The sequence below is a fragment of the Oncorhynchus masou genome, chromosome 2 (genome assembly GCF_036934945.1).
Source record: "Oncorhynchus masou masou isolate Uvic2021 chromosome 2, UVic_Omas_1.1, whole genome shotgun sequence".
Taxonomy (NCBI): domain Eukaryota; kingdom Metazoa; phylum Chordata; class Actinopteri; order Salmoniformes; family Salmonidae; genus Oncorhynchus; species Oncorhynchus masou.
In genome coordinates, this window is record NC_088213.1 from 41,573,163 (window position 1) to 41,596,642 (window position 23,480).

The 23,480-nt window shown below is 42.5% G+C and overlaps 1 protein-coding gene across 2 annotated transcripts in view; it reads right to left on the reverse strand.

Moving 5' to 3' along the window:
• Nucleotides 1-23,480, reverse strand: part of LOC135504965 (cadherin-8-like) — a 93,077-nt gene that overhangs the window by 27,088 nt on the left and 42,509 nt on the right. For both annotated transcript variants that reach the window (XM_064923950.1, XM_064923941.1), the window contains exon 3: nucleotides 21,329-21,623. In XM_064923950.1, the coding sequence (XP_064780022.1) occupies nucleotides 21,329-21,623 (295 nt within the window). The remainder of the gene's footprint in view (nucleotides 1-21,328; nucleotides 21,624-23,480) is intronic.

A 23,480-nucleotide genomic window follows, 5' to 3' on the forward strand; every position in this document is an offset into this window, starting at 1 on the left:
AGAAAACAATCGTACAGTGAAAGCTTTGAAAAATGAACAATAAAGAGCAGGGCTGATGCAGATGCCCAACTCGTCATTAGTCTGTGGCTCAGGTGGGAAGAGAATAAAAAGAGGAAAGCTGTTCGCAGAGGCAGCAACTTGACAGTACAGATGGTATGGTAATTTGTTTTGTAAAATGTGTTCTCAGGTGTTCTGACAACATCGGTAAATGTTCATGGTTACAGAAGGCATCAGGCCTAGCCACAGGTATCCAGGCCTGCTGACTGCAGGAGACATAATGGGTCATAGTGGGGGACAACACTAGTTAAGGCCACCTCTGTGCCGGCCATTAGGCATGTGCCATTAATCTGGCACAAACAGAGTAATAACACCAGGCCAGTTTAACATGGTGCTTCTCAGTTTTAATATAAGGATGCTAACTCTTTTCTTTTCTAGTAGATTTCTCTGCTAATTGTTATTTGGACTATTGAAAGAAAATGTGTGGAATAAAGGTTGAGATGTTGCCCTTATGCAGCTGTTGGCAGGGAACAAACAGTCTGTTGGTCTAAACCCCTCTGTTCTGCCTTGTATCACCTGGCTTTGGGGCTTGGCAAATGGTTTTGAGGCAGAGAGCACGAGTTGTCCCTTTGTAGATACAGACAATCTGCAGTTCAGAATATGTGGTGCTCATCATCTGTTTTACAGGCACACTTCTCTGGTAGAGTTCAGTGTGTCAAATCGGAGGGCCTGTTGTCCAGACCTCTGGCAGTCTCTATGGGTGTGCCACAGGGTTAAATTATCGGGCCGACTCTCTTCTCTGTATACATCAATGATGTCGCTCTTGCTGCGGGTGATTTTCTGATCCACCTATACGCAGACGACACCATTCTGTATACTTCTGGCCCTTCTTTGGGTACAGTGTTAACTAACCTCCAGACGAGTTTCAATGCCATACAACTCTCCCTCCGTGGCCTCCAACTGCTCTTAAATGCATAAAACTAAATGCATGCTCTTCAACCGATCGCTGCCCGCACCTGGCCGCCCGTCCAGCATCACTACTCTGGACGGTTATGACTTAGAATATGTGGACAACTACAAATACATAGGTGTCTGGCTAGACTGTAAACTCTCCTTCCAGACTCACACTAAGCATCTCCAATCCAAAATTAAATCTAGAATCGGGTTCCTAATTTGCAACAAAGCATCCTTCACTCCTGCTGCCAAACATATCCTCGTAAACTGACCATCCTACCAATCCTTGACTTCGGCGATGTCATCTACAAAATAGCTTCCAACACTCTACTCAACAAATTGGATGCAGTCTATCACAGTGCCATCTGTTTTGTCACCAAAGCCCCATATACAAACCACCACTGCGACCTGTACACTCTCTTTGGCTGACACTCGCTTCATAATCGTTGCCAAACGCACTGGCTCCAGGTCATCTACAAGTCTCTGCTAGGTAAAGCCCCGCCTTATCTCTCAGCTCACTGGTCACCACAGCAGCACCTACCCGTAACATGTGCTCCAGCAGGTATATCTCACTGGTCACCCCCAAAGCCAATTCCTCCTTTGGCTGCCTTTCCTTCCAGTTTTCTGCTGCCAATGACTGGAACGAACTGCAAAAATCACTGAATCTGGAGACTCATATCTCCCTCACTAGCTTTAAGCACCAGCTGTCAGAGCAGCTCACAGATCACTGCACCTGTACATAGCCCATCTGTAAATAGCCCATCGAACTACCTCATCCCAATACTGTATTAATTAATTAATTTATTTATCTAACTCCTTTGCACCCAAGTATCTCTACTTGCACATTCATCTTCTGCACATCTATTCACGCCAGTGTTTAATTGGTATATTGTAATTACTTCACCACCATGGCTATTTATTGCCTTACCTCCCTTATCTTACCCCATTTGCAGACACTGTATATAGACTTTTTTTCCCTCTATTGTGTTATTGACTGTATGTTTGTTTATTCCATGTGTAACTCTGTGTTGTTGTATGTGTTGAACTGCTTTGCTTTGTCTTGGCCAGGTCGCAGTTGTAAATGAGAACTTATTCTCAACTTGCCTACCTGGTTAAATAAAAAAATATTCTCAACCAGCCTACCTGGTGAAATAAATAAAAAATAAATAAACTGTATAATATTCTCATGAGCCTGTTCATATGACATGTTACAGAATAAAGACCCACTCCAGCAGAATTTCAAGATTGTTTCATGAGAGAGGGTCATTAAATATTGTACATGAGGGGAATGCATTTCCTTTTTATACAGCCAAAACATGTCCAACAATGATTAATAGTAACACTGTCCTCCCTTTTACAAAAACAAATCATATAGACCACCATTGCACTCTGACTAAAAACCTGCTTTGCTATTATTTAACATAGAGAGCCTCAAGTGGCCCTTTGAGACATGTGTTTGTTAGTTATTCATGTGCTGTGATGACCCTTACGTTTGCCAGGGCTTACCAAATCACTCAACAGTTTCACGTGCTGTTACAATACCAGAACTTTAGTAAACCTAGATTCTTTGAAAGTGTCACAAAGTCTTTGTTTAGGGAATGATCAGGGAATGTAGGGAAATAATACAAATTAATTACAATTGAAGTACTATTGATGTATGCAACAATAAAAAAGTGTCTATTCCTGCAACGCTGGTTGAGAATAATGTACTGTATATTGTATCTGTTATAGGTATTTGCCAATTCTCAAATGAAATTAGGACAGGACAGGAAATTGCTCCACTTTTCAGAGATAATAAGTCTTATCTGCCTAAAAGTTAAATTGCTAATACTACAGTGGCAGTGGGAAAATGGAGCCATATTTGCATTTAATTATGAAGGCACCTTCATACCTCTGATTCCTTGAAAGGTGTGTCTGCAGCAAATAGCAAATCCAAACTATGTGACAATACATAGGGACTGAAGTGTGGAACAAAACAGTGGAACTAGTGGGCCATGAAATAGCCCCCTCTACCTTTTTCTTTTCAGAGGGGTACATTCTCCACTCCTCTGATAAAAAAAAGGTGAGGGATTAAAAAAGCTTCTGTTTGGCACTGTTTCAAATCAGTACAGATTAGCTTGTCCTCCCTGGATATTGTACCGAGAATTCGGGGACACTCATGACTGCAGAGTTGGATGCACCACTGGGCCCTTGGTCGAGGAAACTCAATTGTGGGAATATTGTCTCTGGTTTGATTTGATGCCTGTAGCCCACCAGTGCAATCACAAATATGTAACACCTATAAACTTCAGGTGATGAAAAATAACAATTTCTTATACAAATGAAATTCCAAAGCTGATTTGGGTCTGTGACAAAACCTCTGCAGGTTTGAGGCCGAAATCGACTGACGTGTGCAGTCACACTACTGACGTTAATTCTTAAACAAATGTCACTTACAGTATGTGGTAGTTTCTGAACCTCGTTTGTGATGGATGAACGAATCCATGCTATCCCCCTATCTAAAGACATGTGTCATGCACTTTTTTTGTTTGTTCCAGCTGTCCACAAACACCCAGAGATGCTACAGATTGTGTTCCTATGGCAAACCTAATGTAATCTCATTAATATTAACTAGAGTACTGAGGAATTATCGCAAATTATAAAAAACAAATATTATGCCCACAGGTTATGAAACTATTAGGCAAATAGGAGTTATGGTCATGGTCTTTATGGTGCAAAAGCTAGCGTTTCAAGAGCGAGGGCGGGATAAAGTTGTTGGGGTATATCCCTTTGTCTCATCAGATGAAAAACTAAGAGGGCACTTCCCATTTACTGTGTACATTCCTACAGTGATAGAAAATCAATAGGAATCTTCCTTGAAAACTGGAGGGGATAAATCCAGGGGCTTAGTGATGTCAGTTGTGGCACGATGGCAGTGGGAGTGGGAACTCTTTGTTAGTGCCATGGCTTTTGTTTCCCAGTGTCATAATTGTCTCTGGCTGATGCTCCAGTGTTGCCAGGGGCCCATGGGGCTAACAGGACCTCAGACGGGCTATCCTGATTGGCTCGCCACTGACAGTAAGGGAGAATGGGGCTCTGTGACCACATGTGAACTCAGCAAAAAATGAAACGTCCTCTCACTGTCAACGCCATTTATTTTCAGCAAACTTAAACATGTGTAAATATTTGTATGAACATAAGTTTCAACTGAACAGGTTCCACAGACATGTGACTCACAGAATTGGAATCATGTGTCCCTGAACAAAAGAGGGTTCAAAATCAAAAGTAACAGTCAGTATCTGGTGTGGCCACCAGCTGCATTAAGTACTGCAGTGTATCTCCTCAAGGATTGCACCAGATTTGCCAGTTCTTGCTGTGAGATGTTACCCCACTCTTCCACCAAGGCACCTGCAAGTTCCCGGACATTTCTGGGGGGAATGGCACTAGCCCTCACCCTTCGATCCAACAGGTCCCAGGCTTCGCTGGCCATGGCAGAACACTGTCATGCAGGAAATCACGCACAGAATGAGCAGTATGGCTGGTGTCATTGTCAGGATGAGCCTGCAGGAAGGGTACCACATGAGGGAGGAGGATGTCGTCCCTGTAACGAACAGCGTTGAGATTGCCTCCAATGACAACAAGCTCAGTCCAATGATGCTCTGACACACTGCCCCAGACCATGATGGACCCTCCACCTCCAAATCGATCCCACTCCAAAGTGAAGGCCGCGGTGTAACGCTCATTCCTTCGACGATAAATGAGAATCCGACCATCACCCCTGGTAAGACAAAACCGCGACTTGTCAGTAAAGAGCACTTTTTGGCAGTTCTGTCTGGTCCAGCGACGGTGGGTTTGTCCCCATAGGCAACGTTGTTGCCAGTGATGTCTGGTGAGGACCTGCCTTACAACAGGCCTACATGCCCTCAGTCCAGCCTCTCTCAGCCTATTGCGGACAGTCTGAGCACTGATGAAGGGAATGTGCGTTCCTGGTGTAACTCGGGCAGTTGTTGTTGCCATCCTGTACCTGTCTCGCAGGTGTGATGTTTGGATGTACAAATCCTGTGCAGGTGTTGTTACACGTGGTCTGCCACTGCGAAGACGATCAGCTGTCCATCTTGTCTCCCTGTATCGCTTTTTTAGGCGTCTCATAGTACGGACATTGCAATTTATTGCCCTGGCCACATCTGCAGTCCTCGTGCCTCCTTGCAGCATGCCTAACGTATGTTCAAGCAGATGAGCAGGGACCCTGGGCATCTTTCTTTTGGTGTTTTTCAGAGTCAGCAGAAAGGCCTCTTTAGTGTCCTACGTTTTCATAACTGGGACCTTAATTGCCTACCATCTGTAAGCTGTTAGTGTCTTAATTAACGACCGTTCCACTAGTGCATGTTCATTAATTGTTTATGGTTCATTGAACAAGCATGGGAAACAGTGTTTAAACCCTTTACAATGAAGATCTGTGAAGTTATTTGGATTTTTACAGATTATCTTTGAAAGACAGGGTCCTGAAAAAGGGATGTTTCTTTTTTTTGCTGAGTTTATATATATATATATATATGCAGTCACGTAGACATCAGGAAAGTAGTATCCAACTCTACAACCTTGGATACACCAGTGCTGTTTATCTCACTGTGTCTGCACTGTGGAGTGCACATAAACTAAGGTGTCTGTCTCCAAGAACACCATGTTCAGTGGTTAGAAAGGCAGTATTATTTATTGTATGTATAGCCTCATCTGAGATTGCAAATAATATACAAATAAATATTATGAAAATAATGTTCTTGAAATAATTGCTATTTTCTATCTTCACCTATTTATACTCAAATGTACTGAAAAATACCGTATGTGAAATAAGTTTCAGTGACTCATCATGGTGATGAATGGATATTCCCCGAGCCCATCATCTCCTCTGGTTTCTAGGTCAAATCAAATGAGTGCCAGTCCTCAACTGGCTGACCGGTAGTGAATGGTCTATGAATGCACTAGCCTTGTGACAAGAGAATGACCACGTATTAATGCTCATCAGATAGATGTTGGCGCTGTTATCTTTTCTGGCTGTGCCACAACAGAAAAACAGCTCATGGTCAGACTAAGAGACTCATGTGGATTGGCTTACCTTGCTGTAGTGAATGCGGCTGCTGTATGACCCAGTTGATTGAAATGCATAGACTGGGAAACACATTAAGCAAAGTCAGGACTGTGTCACATGAAAACAGCAGGCCAAAACTCTTGATTATAGAAATAGGATAAACAAGGTTCAGTAAACAACCATGTACTGTAGGTGCAATGCCATATTTGGAATGCTGCCAATGTATCCTCAGAGTTGACAGCCATATTAACTTTGATGAGGCAGATGGATCTGATGGAAATTCTGAAACAAATCAGTATGGAAACAACTTGAAAGAGTGAACTTTGTCATCTGCCACTCAACATGGCAGTCCAATTTCCCAACCAATGTCCATTCCAGTATGATTTACAACTAGCACTGTCACTGAAACTGGTGTTCCATTCCATATTGCTCATGAGGAGACAAGAACATGGTATAAAAGTCTGATGAGAAATAATAATCCGCCAGTAAAGCATTCTCTCCCTCAACAGATCACTCTTCATAACCCAGGTAATGCATACCCATGCTTAACATTGCGTGCAAGTAGGGCTACTTCAATGGATATGAGAAAGAAATGAAAGACAGTACGGCCAGGGCAGTCTGAATCTGAGATGATCAAAATGCATGTGTTTACATCAAAGATGCTTCGTGATTAACGACTCATGATGTAATCACAACAAGATACAGGATTTCAAGTCCCTCTGCTGGAATGGAATGAATTACAATCAAGTGCCGGTCATTTCACCTACCAAGAAAATTCTTGTCATTTATAATCACAGCTGTGTACATTCCCCCTCAAGCAGACACCAAGACGGCTATCAAGGAACTTCACTGGACTATATGCAAACTGGAAACCATACACCCTGGGGCTGCATTTATTGTAGCTGGGGATTTTAACAAAGCAAATCTGAGAACAAGTCTACCTAAATGCTTCCAGCATATTGACTGCGCAACGCGCATGTGCAATACCCTCGACCACTGCTACTCTAACTTCCGCGATGAATACAAAGCCCTCCCCCGCCCTCCCTTCGGTAAATCCAACCACGACGCCATCTTGGTCCTTCCGTCTTATAAGCAGAAACTCAAACAGGATGTACCAGTGACGAGAAACGTGCCATGTTTGAAGGACCAATCGGCAGCCACTCTTCAAAATTGTTTTGATCACGCGGACTGGAATATGTTCCGGTCAGCCTCAGAGAACAACATCGACATATATGCTGACTCGGTGTGTTTATGAAGAAGTGCTTTAGAGATGTTTTACCCACTGTTACTAATAAAACCTAACCTAACCAGAAACCATGGCTGGATGGCTGAATTTGCGCAAAACTAAAATGGCGATCCACTGCATTTAATCATGGAAAGAGGTCTGGGGAATATGTCTGAATATAACAGTGAAACTATTCCCTACGCAAGGCAATCAAACAAGCGAAATGCCAGTACAGGGACAAGGAGGAGTCGCAATTCAATGGCTCAGACACGAGACATATGTGGCTACAGGAAATCACAGACTACAAAAAGAAATCCAGCCATGTCATGGACACCGACGTCACACTTCCAGACAAACTAAACACCTTCTTTGCCCGCTTTGAGGATAATACAGTGCCACTATCGCGGCCCGCTAACAAGGACCACGCCCCCCACCTCCTTCTCCGTGGCTGACGTGAGTAAACCATATAAAGGCGCTAACCCTCGCAAGGCTGCTGGCCCAGACAGCATCCCTAGCCGCATCCTCAAAGAATGTGCAGACCAGCTGGCTGGTGTGTTTACGAATATATTCAATCGCTCCCTATCCCAGTCTGTTGTTCTCACATGCTTCAAGTTGGCTACCATTGTTTCTGTACCCAAGAGGCAAAGATGACTAAATGACTACCGCCCCATAGCACTCACTTCTGTCATCATGAAGTTCTTTGGGAGACGAGTCAACATACTGCACACTGCCCTATCCCATCTGGACAAAAGGAATACCTATGTAAGAATGCTCAGCATTCAACACCCTAGTACTCAACCCCACCCTGTGCAATTGGGTCCTGGACTTTCAGACGGGCCACCCCAGGTGGTGAATGTAGAAAACAACATCTCCACTTCGCTGACCCTCAACACTGTGGCCCCACAAGCGTGTGTGCTGAGCCCCCACCAGTACTCCCTGTTCACCCATGACTGCATGGCCATGTTGATGAGGGCATGGCCATGTTTTTTGCCCAAAACCCTGACGAACTTTTATAGATGCACAGTTGAGAACATCCTGTCAGGTTGTATCACAGCCTGGTACGGCAACTGCACTGCCCTCGTCCGCTAGGCTCTCCAGTGGGCGGTGCGGTCTGCACAACGCATCACTGGGGGCAAACTACCTGCCCTCCATAACACCTACAACACCCTATGTCACAGTAAGGCCAAAAAGATCATCAAGGACAACAACCACCTGAGCCACTGCCTGTTCAAACCACTACCATCCAGAAGGCGAGGTCAGTACAGGTGCATCAAAGCTGGGACCGAGAGATTGAAAAACAGCTTCTATCTCAAGGCCATCAGACTGCTAGACAGCAATCACTAACTCAGAGAGGCTGCTGCCAGCATTGAGACCCAATCACTGGTCACTTTAATAAATGGATCACTAGTCATTTTAAACAATGGCACTTTAAATAATGCCACTTTAATAATGTTTACAAATCTTACATTATTCATATCACATGTATATATAGTGTATTTTATACCATCTATTGCACCTTGCCTATATCGCTCGGCCATCACTCATCCATACACTTATATGTACATATTCTCATTCACCCCTTTAGAAATGTGTGTATTAGGTAGTTGTTGGGGAATTGTTAGATTACTTGTCAGATATTACTGCACTGTCGTAACTACAAGCACAAACATTTCGCTACACTCGCATCTGCTAACCACGTGTATCTGACAAATAACATTTGATTTGATTTGAAGACTTGTTGAATATCAGATACTGTGCTCCTGCCCAGAATATCCAGAATACATAGTTGTCAGTATGACAAAAATTGCTCCCCTGAGCCATTGCTTGATCGGGGACGTCAGGCATGTGAAGTGTAAGTAACTGTCACACATAACCCCTTTGTGGTCATTGTCATTTTTGCAGTACAATTCATTGCCTTTTTTAAGATACAGCATTCACTGAGAAACTGGAAGGGAATGTGTGTGTGCGTGTGTGCGTGTGTGCCTGCATGCGCACGTGTGTGTGTGTGTGTGTGTGTGTGTGTGTGTGTGTGCGCGCGTGTGTGTGTGTGTGTGTGTGTGTGTGTGTGTGTGTGTGTGTGTGTGTGTGTGTGTGCGTGTGTGCGCGTGTGTGTGTGTGTGTGTGTGTGTGTGTGTGTGTGTGTGTGTGTGTTGCAGGAGGAGTGACAAGGAGAACGTACATAACAAGCAGGCCGTGGAGTGTGAGCCGTGACAAGCCGTTTACAGGAACCACAGGAACAAAACAATTAAGAGTGTCCTTTGTTCACCGCTGATGGCTGTGACATATGCCGCCATTTTGAAGTGTTGTGTCATTGATTCACTTTAATTAGTTCTCAGGAAATGTATGCAACATGCAGATAGTTTAGGGAAGGAAGTTAGAGACAGAATGGGACACTTCACATATTTAATTGCTCCCAGGACAGTTATAATGGCTGGGCAAAAACAAACAAAAAACATTGGTATATGTTCTTATGAATATATTCATCCTGAGTAAGTGACCATAATGGTGTTCTTCCAATACTCTAACAGCAAGGAGTGTAAATATTTAGTACACATTATGTTTTTGAAAAACAAGTTACAATATGCTGTAGGAACTGTTTTGGAAAATGATAATGTGGTTAAGGGTTATTCAATAGACAGAAGCTGGCCATGGTCAACAGAGACTTGAAACCAAGAATGACTGTGTTACAATGATGACCAATGCACTACGCTGGCATAGACAAATGCACTGTAGCACATTGTTTTTAACATAACTAGATTTGCATTGTACATTTTCTCTGCATTGTAAAACGTATCCAAACGACCCAAACTGCAAGATTGCAGTCAAAGGTCCCATAACCAGGGGGCAGCAGCCTGAGGGTGAAACAAGGTAAATGGGGCATAGGACTTCTGAATATCACATAGGACCAACTACCACAGGTATAACCTTTTTTTAACTAGGCAAGTCAGTTAAAGAACAAATTCTTATTTACAATGACAGCCTACCCCGGCCAAACACGGACGACACTAGGCCAATTGTCCGCCGCCCTATGGAACTCCCAATCACGGCCAGATGTGATGCAGCCTGGATTCAAACCAGGTACTGCAGTAACTTCGACCACTGCGCCACCTGGGAGCCCGCTTTGACATTGGTCAGACACCTACTAGAGAACTGTATCAAAACATGCACCCTGTACTCAGAGGAAATGTGAGGGTAGGAGGGAACACCGGAGAACTTAGCTGAACTGCCATCAGATACAAGATCGTTGAGTCCAAAGGGTTAACATGATTCCCGGAGGAATCCGAAAGGTAAGACCAAATGCACTGTACGTGACTTGGGACTCAATGCATCAGTCAGACATACCGAGAATTCCTACTCCCTCCTGACGAGCAATCCATCATTGGGAACACACAGAAGCTTGTGGTCACTTACACTATGTCCCTATAAAATTAGCGCGCACGCACGCACCTGATGGATATCACATAGAAGAAGAGGGCAAATACAATGGCTAGGGCCTCCAAACTCCAAGTCATCCTCTGCTTTGTTTATCCTCCTTGAAGTGAGTTGAAATTTTAAAGGGCCATCTCTGCACTGTGTTGCAGAGCAGATTTAGCCAATTACCCAGAAGCGCTGAAGTGACATAGTCAACCTGTTCACTGACTGGTGCTGCATTGACTACCGTGGACACCAGCCTATGACTGTGGAGAATCCACAGACTGGTTAAATCCATACTCCGGCGTAAGGAACAATGCAACTGTCAATATTTCACTAACAGTGAAACCAGAATAAGGCACTGTGCTGAAACAAAACAAGCCAAATACCAACATGAGCAGAGAGGTGAAGAAAAACACTCCTCAAAGAATAATCATCATCTACAGAACATGTAACAGGCTGAGTGCTGTTTAATAGTTTCCACACACAGGTTAGAGAAGTGTTGGAGAAAGCATGAGCAGGGGCAGTGTAACAGAGCATTGGCTTTGGTTAATGGGACAGGCATCTGTGAGGATCACAAAGGCTCCACATACAGGAGATTTACCACTTGATCTCACATTCTTATCTGTTCCTTTTTCAAATGACCTTGCTGCATGGACTTTTATGCCTTCCCTTTATTCTCTGCTGTGATTGGATGGGCCTCCTTGCTCAAGTCTCTGCCACCTTGATGAATGTTTTTCCCTCCCATTTATGTGTCTGTGTGCAATTCCCGCCACCAGCAGTGCCACATGAATCTTCTGCTGGGCCCCTTTGGGAAATGTTAGCATAGCAGTGACACTCTCATGCACAAAATAAAGCCTCATCCCTGTGTTTACTGAAGTGATACTCAGAAAGCTTTTTACTTTTGTGTGTATGTTCTTCACTAAGGAGATGCATACTTAAACTACTGTGGGTAGAATCATGGACCTTTTTCTTCTCTCGTAAGTATTTACTTGGTGTACTGCCTTTAGTAATTTGAAAATGCCTTTTAAAATAACTATAAAGATAACGTTTTTTTTTCTCTCTCCACAGGACGCAATCAGTGCTTTTCATTTGGGAGAGTGCGGTTGGGTGCCTGCGGGGACCAAACAACAATGGTTTGTACCTCTGACAATTAATAATGCAGACAGAGAACGATGGGAGGGCATAGGATCCCGCACTCACTGCTGAGCACTCTACAATCACCAGGAGCAAGAAGAGCACGAGCATAGACAACTGTTCCCCCAACGCACCCTCCCACACACTACAGTCCTTCAAACACACACACACATAGGAAAGAGTTTGGGGCTGAAAACAAGTGAAATATAGTGAGAGAGATACACAGAGATAGTGGGGAAGAGAGGCAGGGAGTAAAAAGAGGGAGGCTTGCAGAGCAGAAGCGAGAAGGAGAGCAGCAGAGAAAGAGCCTCAACGCAACACTACATATCTACAGCTCTCCTCCTGCATAATTAATGGAACGGAGCAAGATATTTTGAACTGAAGAATGTCTGTGAGAAAGCAACCTGGCATCCTATCAGATATGAATAAGCGTTGCCAATGCTGGGCTGCGAATTAGAACACTTCAGCATTCAGAAAACACTCCCCGCCTCGCTCTGTGCTCATTTACAGACCTCCCACCCATCATGCAGCCTTTGGGTTTCCCTGTTCACTTCCAATCAATTCATAATGGGGTTGGAAGGTATCCAGATTTTTAGACCTTTTCATACCGTTTCTGCACAAAACACTGCACTATAAGGTATTACCTAATGTGCACACAAGGGGTGTTGTAAGCCTGCCACACACACTATACGATACATTTATTAAACTTAAGAATGAGTTTGAGTTTGTCACAACCCGGCTCGTGGGAAGTGTAAAAAGAGCTCTTATAGGACCAGGGCACAAATAATAATATAATAATAATCAGTAATTTTGCTTTCTATTTAACCATCTTACATATAAAACCTTATTTGTTCATCATAAATAGTGAATAACTCACCACAGGTTAATGATGTGCTTAAAAGGATGCACATAACTCTGCAATGTTGGGTTGTATTGGAGAGAGTTTCAGTCTTAAATCATTTTCCACATAATTTGTGCCTGTACTTAATTGTCATGCTGGTGAGGGCAGAGAATCCACTCTAACATAGGTACGTGGTTGCAAAGGGCATCAGTGTCTTAACAGCGCGATTTGCCAAGGCAGGATACTCTGAGCGTAGCCCTATCCAGAAATCTGTAAGTGGCTTCTGATTAAATTAAATTTTCACAGAACCGCTTTATGCAATTTCGATGAGGCTCTCTTGTTCAGGTATCAGTAAGTGGACTGGAGGCGGGGCATGAAAGGGATAACGAATCCAGTTGTTTGTGTCATCCGTTTCGGGAAAGTCCCTGTGTAATTTCGCACCCAACTCACTCAGGTGCTTCGCTATGTCATATTTTACATTGTCCGTAAGCTTAAGTTCAATTGCACATAACAAATCATATAATGATGGAAAGACCTGTGTGTTGTTCTTGTTAATGCAGACAGAGAAGAGCTCCATCTTCTTAATAATAAGCCTAAATTTTGTCCCGCACATTGAATATGGTTGCGTAGAGTCCCTGTAATCCTAGATTGAGATCATTCAGGTGAGAAAAAAACATCACCCAGATAGGCCAGTCATGTGAGAAACTCGTCATCATGCAAGTGGTCAGACAAATGAAAATGATGGTCAGTAAAGAAAACTTTAAGCTCGTCTCTCAATTAAGGATCCGCCCCTTTTCTTCAATTTTCGCCTAAAATGACATACCCAAACCTAACTGCCTGTAACTCAAACCCTAGAGCAAGAAAATTCATATTCTTGGTACCATTTCAAAGAAAACACTTTGAAGTTTATGGAAATGTGAAGGGAATGTAGGAGAATATAACACAATAGATCTGGTAAAAGATAATACAAGACAAAAACAACCGTTATTTTGTATTTTTTTGTAGTATCATCTTTGAAATGCAAGAGAAAGGCCATAATGTATTATTCTAGCCAGATGCAATATAGATTTTGGCCACTAGATGGCAACAGTGTATGCGCAACGTTTTAGACTGATCCAATGAACCATTGCATGTTTGTTCAAATTTTGTATCAAGACTGCCCAAATGTGCCTAATTTGTTTATTAATAACTTTTCATGTTGAAAACTGTGCACTCTCCTCACACAATAGCATGGTATTCTTTCACTTTATTAGCTACTGTAAATTGGACAGTCAGTTAGATTAACAAGAATTTAATCGTTCTGCCAATATCAGATATGTCTCTGTCCTGGAAAATATTTGTGTTACTAACAACCTCATGCTAACAGCATTAGCCTACATTAGCTCAACAGTCCCGTGGAAGGGACACCGATCCCGAAGTAGTAAAAAAAAAAGTGTCAATACCTTGCCCCTTGATAACCAGTGCATGCACTTCTGTATGTTGTTAAAGCGTTACATGGTCGCTGCCCATATCTTTGCATAATGCAGAAAATATATGAGAGTTCAGGGGCCTTGCTTTAACAAAGTTAACCATTTTCACTCTAGTATCCAAAACGAGCCTCTCGGTGGATGCTGCAGTGTGCCAAAGTGGCGTCGGGAGCAACTGCTTGCACATGGGTTACCACTCCACTATGTCTCCCTGTCATGGCTTTTGCGCCATCAGTACAGATACCAACACATATTGACCACCAAAGTCCATTTGATGTCACAAAGCTGTCCAGTACGTAAAAAATATCCTCTCCTGTTGTCCTGGTTTCCAGTGGTTTGCAGAAGAGAAAGTCTTCCTTCGTTGACCCCACATAAACGTCACGGACCTATACCAGGAGCTGTGCCAGGCCCGTGCCACATCTGTTGACTCATCCAGTTGTAACGCATAGAATTCACTGGCTTGTATGCAAAGCAGAAATTGTTTCAAAACATCTCCTGCCATGTCACTGATGCGTCATGAAACAGTGCAGGTGTAGTACTGCTGGTAGTAGCAGAACTACCAGTAGAGCTGGTACATGTCTCTATGGACGCAGGCCTTACTTTTTTAAACCATTTATCAATTTTTGAGCAAACAGGATGAGCAGCAGCTACGTTTGGCTACATACTGACTGTTAGCTCAATTCCCGCGAGAGAGTAACGATTAATGTGATTGGATGTTAATTATTTGACGAGGCTACCTGAATGTCTCTGCTGTAACCAAGAACCTTGATCTTGAAATCTAGCCACTAGCTAGCAAATTAGCAAACCAAATGCATAGCTGGAGCCCTGAGCTGGATATAATCTGAGCTGGATATAATTTATCTTAGATTTCTTATATTTATACTTAATTTAAAGTTAGATTCAATGGCTTTCTCCCAAAGCCGAAAAAATTGAAACATATATACGGTCTTAAATCATACCAACAGGATTTCAAAATTCCCCGGCCGGTATACGGTACAAACGGTATATCACCCAGGCCTAATTCATAATATGTTTTATAACACTTCGCTCATGTAAAACTGCATTCTTACATAGTCATCTATTCCATGCAAATGTCCATAATGTTAATTAACACATCAAAATATATATATATTAGGAAGGTGACATGAGCACCTCACTGTGTTTTTACATGTGAGAACTGAACTACGCTTGCCACCTAAATGAATTATGTAAAAAGCTAGGCAAAATAAAGTGTAACACCCTGATCTGTTTCACCTGTCTTTGTGTTGTCTCCACCCCCCTCCAGGTGTCGCCCATCTTCCCCATTATCCCCAGTGTATTTATACCTGAGTTCTCTGTCTGTTGCCAATTTATTTTGTTTGTCAAGCATACCAGTGGTTTTCCCCTTGCTGCTGTCTTTTTCTAGTTCCTGTTTTGACCATTCTGCCTGCCCTGAGCCTGCCTGTTGTTCTTTACCTTGTCACACCACACTTGATTATTGACCTCTCCCTGCCCTGACCCAGAGAATGCCTGCTGTTTTATACCTAATGGACTCTGATCTGGATACTGACCTGCCCTTGACCTGTCGTTTTGCCTGCCCCCTGTTCTCGTAATCAACTTTTGTTACTTCGACACTGTCTGCATTTGGATCTTCCCCTGAAACGTGATATAAAGGTAATATCAATGTAAATCATATGTTGGCAGCTATACACTGGGCCTTTATTAGGCTTGTAGTACCACATATAGCATGTTCCACTCTCGGGATGCTCTCCATCCCTCCCGTCTCCATCATGAAAGGGATAATGTCAGTGTCTAGCATTGTACTGGTTACCCTGTCAAAGGGGATCAGTCACATCACTCCAGCCGACACAATGCTGCCCAGACTCATTAGCACTGGCCTTGGGTGTTTATGTACCTTCCTCTCACCACAAGAGCTGTCCAGACAAAAACACACTTCAGCTCATTCATTTCTCTGTCTTTTATCACGTTGCCTCTAATCTCTTCATTTTTTGTGGGCTTCAGGGCCGCCACGAAAAGGGTGACTTTTGAAAAGAGCCAGTCTGGGGTTTTGTCCTTCGTTTCATTGAGCTCTTTACCATTCATCCGTAAGAGCCAATCTTATGCAGAACATATTGAAGGGCATCGTTACTTGGGAGCCTGTAGTTTTTGTTCTCTCTTCAAGGAAGACCAAGCTGAGGTATTAGAGAGGGAGAGTTCAGGCTCAGCCACACAGGGGGGCAGGACAAATGACAGGCACCAGCAACCTTGGAACTGCAGGGTACAATTGTGTTAATGCACAGCTAGGTATGTTATGTGTGCCACAGAGTGCATGCTACATAGAAAGCCTACATACTGTATTCTACGAAGAATAAATGCCTTAGGAGGCTCTGAAGGACCAGAGACTGATCATATTACATGCATAATTCAGAGTTACGCCGGATAATAAATAACATGTGATGAATAAGTAATGTGTGAGTCAGTGTGTGTGTGCGTGCGTGCGTGTGTGTGTGTGTGTGTGTGTGTGTGTGTGTGTGTGTGTGTGTGTGTGTGTGTGTGTGTGTGTGTGTGTGTGTGTGTGCGTGTGCACTTTCATTATTTTGGTACAACCCGACAGATGCGTCAGTGAGGTGATTGATTAAATTGAATGATGGCAGAACCAGTCCAGACACGCCCGTTGTCTCTGCATATTCACACTGTTTGTCTGACAAAACAACACATTCCCAAAACTTGAAATTGTTTTCTATCATCCAACAAGCCATATCAAAAGGCTGTATCGAAAGATGAATCTAGATTTGTATATAAGCATAGGCACCCATATAGAGGGAGAAATAGCAAGAGAGAGAGAGAGAGAGAGAGGACACTCCAGATGCAGAATGAGGTGAAATAGAAGGAGCAAGTTATTTACAGCTAGGCCCAGCTTGTCTGTGAAGTCTCCTCTGCCTTGGACTCCTGTCCTATCCCTATTTAGCAGCACCAAAAGGGCTGGCTGGGCTGAGAGAGTCACACCAGGTTCACAGGCCTGACCCCTGCCTCAGCTGAGGCCATTGGCCTTCTACAGCACCGTGCCTGGCCTGCACGGCAGATGTGACTCTGCGACGGTCCAGCTGCAGACAGTGTTAAAGGCCCACAACCTCCTGCCTCCCTGCATATCTGCCAGAACCTAGAGTCCTGAATCGGAGAGGCGAGTCACACCAGACAGAAGCCCTGTACCAATGTTCTCCACCAAGTTGTTACAGTTGAAGATCATGGTCTAAAAATGAATGTTTTCAAAGGTAAGACGATGACCCTCAAATTAAGCTACAATGTTCCCTTTGCCACTGCTCCTAAGCCACAGTTTTGTTCAGAATTGACAGCAAGATCAGCGTTAAATTACAAAGACCATATGTTCGTTGAAATCAAGGCAGTCAATGTATTGCACATCTGGCCTAAATGGAGCGTGGAAGGGTATCAAAAATAGTCCAGCTGTCCTGTTACGAATCTGATACCTGTAATGTGTTGAAGTATTGTGTGTAAGATCATCTCACAGGTGACTAATGTGGCCCATATCTGAGTTCACCTGCGTCCCTTTGCTTTTTTTGTAAACAACGTGTTCTGTTTCACTCTGTACATGTTTAATTTATGTTTACTTTATGAAGGTGTGCTAATATTAAAATGAGGGGTCTAATGTACGTATACTGTATGATTGGAAGCCCAATGGATGTCTGCATGTAGCACTCATTTCCATATGTCTCTCCTTGATCAAGTCAAAATCAATGATGACAACTCTTTACTTATTTCCCAAGCTGCCATCATTGATCAGTGCATAATCAGAAATATCATTAGAGCCACAGACCGTGCCTGTTAGTCCTGTTATCGATGTTCATAATAACTCTCAAAATGCAAATGAACTCCAGGTAATCTATTAATGTCACTTCAATTTTATGTCTGCGCTCCAATTTAGCAGATCCTGACACGTTTGCACGCCTGGTGCTTCTGTACACAGGCTCATTTTACAGGGGGGTTGAGAGCGGCCGCGCTGCGAGGAGAGGAGGGCTGAGGAGCGACATGCCATCTGTCTCTCCACCAGCTTTATTAATCGCCTTGATAATGAAGCAGGCTCAGGCAAGGCTCCCGAGGCCTCACGTTGGAGTTTGAGACGGCAAAACAACTTTCCAAGTTTATTTCTCTGTGTAGCAATTATTGTCATTCACACCCTTTCTCTGGTAGAGAGGAGGATCGGACGACCTGATTCTCATTACCTGAATCGTCACTTTAAGCAGACTCTGTAATTTAAACTACATCACAATCCCCTTGTTAGCTCCAGAAGGCAGGGAGCTCTATAATTCCGGCATATGGTTGGAGGACCTAGTGAGGGAATTTGCTTGCTTGTCTTGGCCTTAAAGTCAAAGACCCCATTAACAAGAGAACGGATCCAATAATCCAATGAGATTTGTCCAATCCGTGCAAATGATACATAAATCCCCTTGTGAGAAGACCTATACCATGAAGTAACAAACTCATTTAGAATTTAAGACCACTTTAAATATATAAATATTGTGAATATAGATACAGCATTTTCAGCTGTCCAGTATCAATAAATGAATGGACGAGTATAGTGTATTAAATATGAATATATAATCATATAAAACCTTTAACAGGATATTTGGTGCTTGTTTGATTGTTTATTTGCCCACACTCAAAGGTTAATATGAAGATGTAAGCAATATTAATATGACAAACACCCCAACAACTTCCCATTTGAGATAATGTTGAAGAAAAAAATTTTCATGCTCTAATGTCCTCTTCGAATGAGATCATCAAGTGTTACAGTCAGGGAGCGAGATCAGAGTAAGATAAGAGGAACATCTCCAGTAGGTTGAATGCACATCACTAAGGAAGTAAGTAAAATAAATGTCATGACATGTACTCTGCACTCTTTCATCTTCAATGGAGAATGTTTATAAGGGCACAAGGCGAGACCCAAATGCAGACACAGGAGGCTTGAGCGCCGATATTTATTACACCAAAATGGATAGGCAAAAGACAGGTCGGGGACATGCGAGAGTTCATAAACCAGGTCCGAGTCAAAACAGTACCAGGGGATAGGCAGGCTCGAGGTCAGGACAGACAGGGGTTCAGTGAACAGGTCAGAGTCAAAACAGTACCAGGGGATAGGCAGGCTCAAAGTCAGAACAGGCAGAGTGGTCAGGCAGGTGGATTCGGCATCAGAACAGGCAAGGGTCAAAACCAGGAAGGCTAAGAAAAAACAGACACTGGGAAAAATAGGAGCTAGGAGAAATGCTGGTTGACTTGGCAAAACAAGACAAACTGGCACAGAGAGACAGGGAACATGGGGATAAATACACCGGGGACTAATGGGGAAAACAGGAGACACCTGGAGGTGGGTGGAGACAATCACCAAGACAGGTGAAACAGATCAGGGCTTGACAATGTCAGTACACCAATAACAAAACCCAAACTGTAAATGGCTTTATTTGATTTGTTTTTCAATAAATGACATAACGTGAAGTGAACAAAGCCACGTTTCTTATCCAGCTCACCTTCAGAAAGAACAAGGCATTCTCAGGGCATGTTCTATTAATCTTTGTGCTCACCTGCACACTGGAAACATGAAGCCCTTACAAGCACATGTCACATATATGTTTTTCTAGCGGTAACTGCCTGCCAAGGTAGTGATGACACACTGAGGCATTGTCAAGCCTGTGTGTCCATGTGTACTATGAGAGGCATGTCAGCCCAAACATGTTAAAAGCTCACCTTTGTTTGTTAAAGCTCCATATAACAGATTACGGTTGTTAAATTTACTTCAAGCCCTTTTTAATAGTTTTGAGTTACATGTTTTTGTCAGAAATCCAACAGTCTATGTTCATAAGAGTTTCTTTTCCTCTAGTTTTCGCAGTAGACATTATTGGAATTTTAAAGCACAATTAGAAAATAGAGTATGAGTGAGTATGAAATCTTATTTTAGTGTGATAGAAATGAAACACAAATGATTTATGAATATGAGACGGGAGATGAAAAAAGACTCCAATGTTTGTTTGTGTCTTTATGTCCAGAGCTTTTGATAACGCCACAACACATAAAAACTTAACAAGACCAAAACAAGTCCTTTCAAAAAGCCTTTCAAGCTAACAAGAGAACATTGGTGAATGTTTAATTAATCAGCAGTGACAAAGCAACAATCACAAAAGCCACCAACTTCAATTTTTATATTGCATTCCCTTTGCCAAATCCCAGTCTCTGCAGTCAACTAGCACTTTGCTTTTCACCCCACTACTAACAATTCCCTTCACTTCACTGTCAAAACCCTTGGATAAATACAATGAGCGTTTCAATTGAGAACAACACACTAAGACAAAACTGCAATGTTGGTGGCTGCAATATGTGTTTGCAGTCATAGTAAAATCATATCTGACTTATGTCAGCATCATGATAGGGAACAACAGTACCCAACAAATAACCACACCACTGTATGCCTTTTTCTGAAGGCAGCATGTCTAAAAGATGAAGAGATGCACCCTGCTCTCCCACTTGTTTCTGATTTTCTACAAAATACTCACAGTTAGGTAACCATTCCAAGGTCAGCACTGAGACCCTTGAAATACATGAGCCGATTCCTTTTCAGGTACTGCTAACTTTGTGTGCTATATTTGAAATGTGTGATCAGGCACCGCTAATTTGAATTTGAATGCTTGGTTGAATATATTAACATACTGTTACATACAAAAGGTTTTGTAGTGGTTATATACAATATTGTTAAGGAATATGTCAAACGTTGTGTTGAAAGCATATATGCTATCCCCTTGCAGGAATTGTTACTACTCAACACTGAAGACCATACTTAATATTAGGGTCGGCAAGTAGCCTGGTGGTTAGAGCATTGGACTAGTAACCGTAGAGGTTGCAAGATCGAATCCCCTAGCTGACAAGGTAAAACTGTGTCGTTCTACCCTGAACAAGGCAGTTAACCAACTGCTACTACGCTGTCTTTGGAAAGAACGTGTTCTTTAACTGACTCCACTAGTTAAATGAAGGTTAAAAAATAATATAACAACATGGAATTCATAATGGTAACATGCAATTGAAAAGTGTGTATTCCAATGTTATCAAAACAGAAATGTGGGTATTACATATCACGACAGTTACCCAAATACCCTACAATTACATGTAAATAAAGGTTCTATTTTCAGATGATGTAGAGGTGAGTTTGTATGCCCGCAGAAAGAGAAGTTGAAGGCCTTCACTTGACTTACCCACTTGAGATGTCTCTGGGACAGAGGCCCGGTAGGGGCCTTCAACGAACTGTGGCGGATTGTCGTTGATATCCTGCACCTTTATGATGAACTCCGAGGGCGGTTCCAGGGGTTGATCGGTGTCTCTGTTCGTGACTTGTGCTGTAAGCGTGTACTCTGCCTTCTCCTCTCTGTCCAGTCTCTTCATGGCGTGAATATCTCCCGTAATCTCGTTGATGGCAAAGATGGTACCCGCCCCCTCGCCAGCCAGGACATACTTTATTGGTGTGCTGCCAACATCCAAATCTGTGTGTAGCTGGAAAAAAAAGGAATGAATTGGTAAGCATCACAATATATTCTTATATCACTGGCATAATCTTTTAAGTTATTTGATAAGAGTTTTATGAATGTTGAAAACCAATGTTGGCACCACTGGGGTAGTCATAAATGTTTTTTCGTACATATTGATAACTGAAGCCCACTGAGAACAACGTTTATGGTGAACTGATACACTATAGAAAGTGGGTGTCTACCTTATTATCTTATCACGAAGCACAGTATACAAATAGTAATGCCAGTACACATTAGTGCGAATAAAACTCTATGGCCAGAGTTTTTTTTCTTTCTAAACAACCTCAAACACTTTCATTGCCTATAAATCAGTGGTGTAAAGTACTGAAGTAAAAATACTTTAAAGTACTACTTAAGTCGTTTTTTGGGGTATCTGTACTCTACATGACTACTTATATTATTGACAACTTTTAGTTTTACTCCACTACATTCCTAAAGAAAATATGTACTTTTTACTCCATATATTTTATCTGACACCCAAAAGGACTATTTACATTTTGAATGCTTAGCAGGACAGGAAAAGTGTCTAATTCACAGAATTATCAAGAGCACATCTCTGGCCATCCCTAATGCATCTGATCTGGCGGACTCACGAAACACAAATGCTTTGTTTGTAAATTATGTCTGAGTGTTGGAGTGTGCTCCTGACTATCCATACATTCATAAAACAAGAACATCTTGCCGTCTGGTTTGATTAACATTTACTTGAACTTTTGATACGTAAGTATATTTTAGAAGTTACATTTTCTTTCAACACTAAAGTATATTTAAAACCAAATACTCTCAGACTTTTACCCAGGGAGTATTTTACCGGGTGACTTTCACTCTTACTTGAGTCATTTTCTATTAATGGTGTCTTTACTTTTACTCAAGTATGAGATTTGAGTACTTTTTCCCATCACTGACTATGTATAGAGTCACCTGTCAAGGTCTTTGACACTGCCATCTGGCAAGCGAGCACACATTGTGTGAACATTAGCGGATTCAAGTACAGACAACCGTTTTCATGTTTAAAACAACTAAAGAGATTGATAGGGAATAAGATGATAAGAGAACTGGAGCTCCAAGGTAAGAGACAGTTGGAGGTTTTTTTCTTCTTCTTCAAATGAGGAGCGGATATGGCTGGTTTTTATTCTATCCATATTTTAGGAACTTGATCCCAAAGGTAAGTAACTAAGGAATGCAGGGGGGATCTTAAAGTAGAACATTTACAAATTGGACAATGTTCAGCATTGGTCTGAAACATGGCCAGAAGAGGTCCTCTTTCTAATTTGTATTTTCGTAAAGATCTTGCGCCAGAACATCCTATTCAGCAACTTCCATTTCATTTTCTGCCCTGAAATTTGCCAGAGGTATTCCTTTGAGACCATGTTTGGGGACAGAGTAACAAGGTAAAATGTGTGTACAGAAATCCAGACCTCTATAAAGACTCCACGATTGTTTTATACACCCGTTTTATGCATATACTGTCTCAAAGGTGCTGTTCACAGACACTGACAAAGCATATTCACTTAAATTGTCACACCTTGCACTTTTGTTTTCCTAATTGTGCCATCATTTCACATGAAAGATGTGGCTCATTAACACAACAGCTTCACAACATTCCACACACTACGAAACCCCTTAAATGAGCCCAAATGAATGTATGTTGGTTTACTTGGAGGCTGTGTGTGTGTGTGTGTGTGTGTGTGTGTGTGTGTGTGTGTGTGTGTGTGTGTGTGTGTGTGTGTGTGTGTGTGTGTGTGTGTGTGTGTGTGTGTGTGTGTGTGTGTGTGTGTGTGTGTGTGTGTGTGTGTGTGTGTGTGTGTGTGTGTGTGTGTGT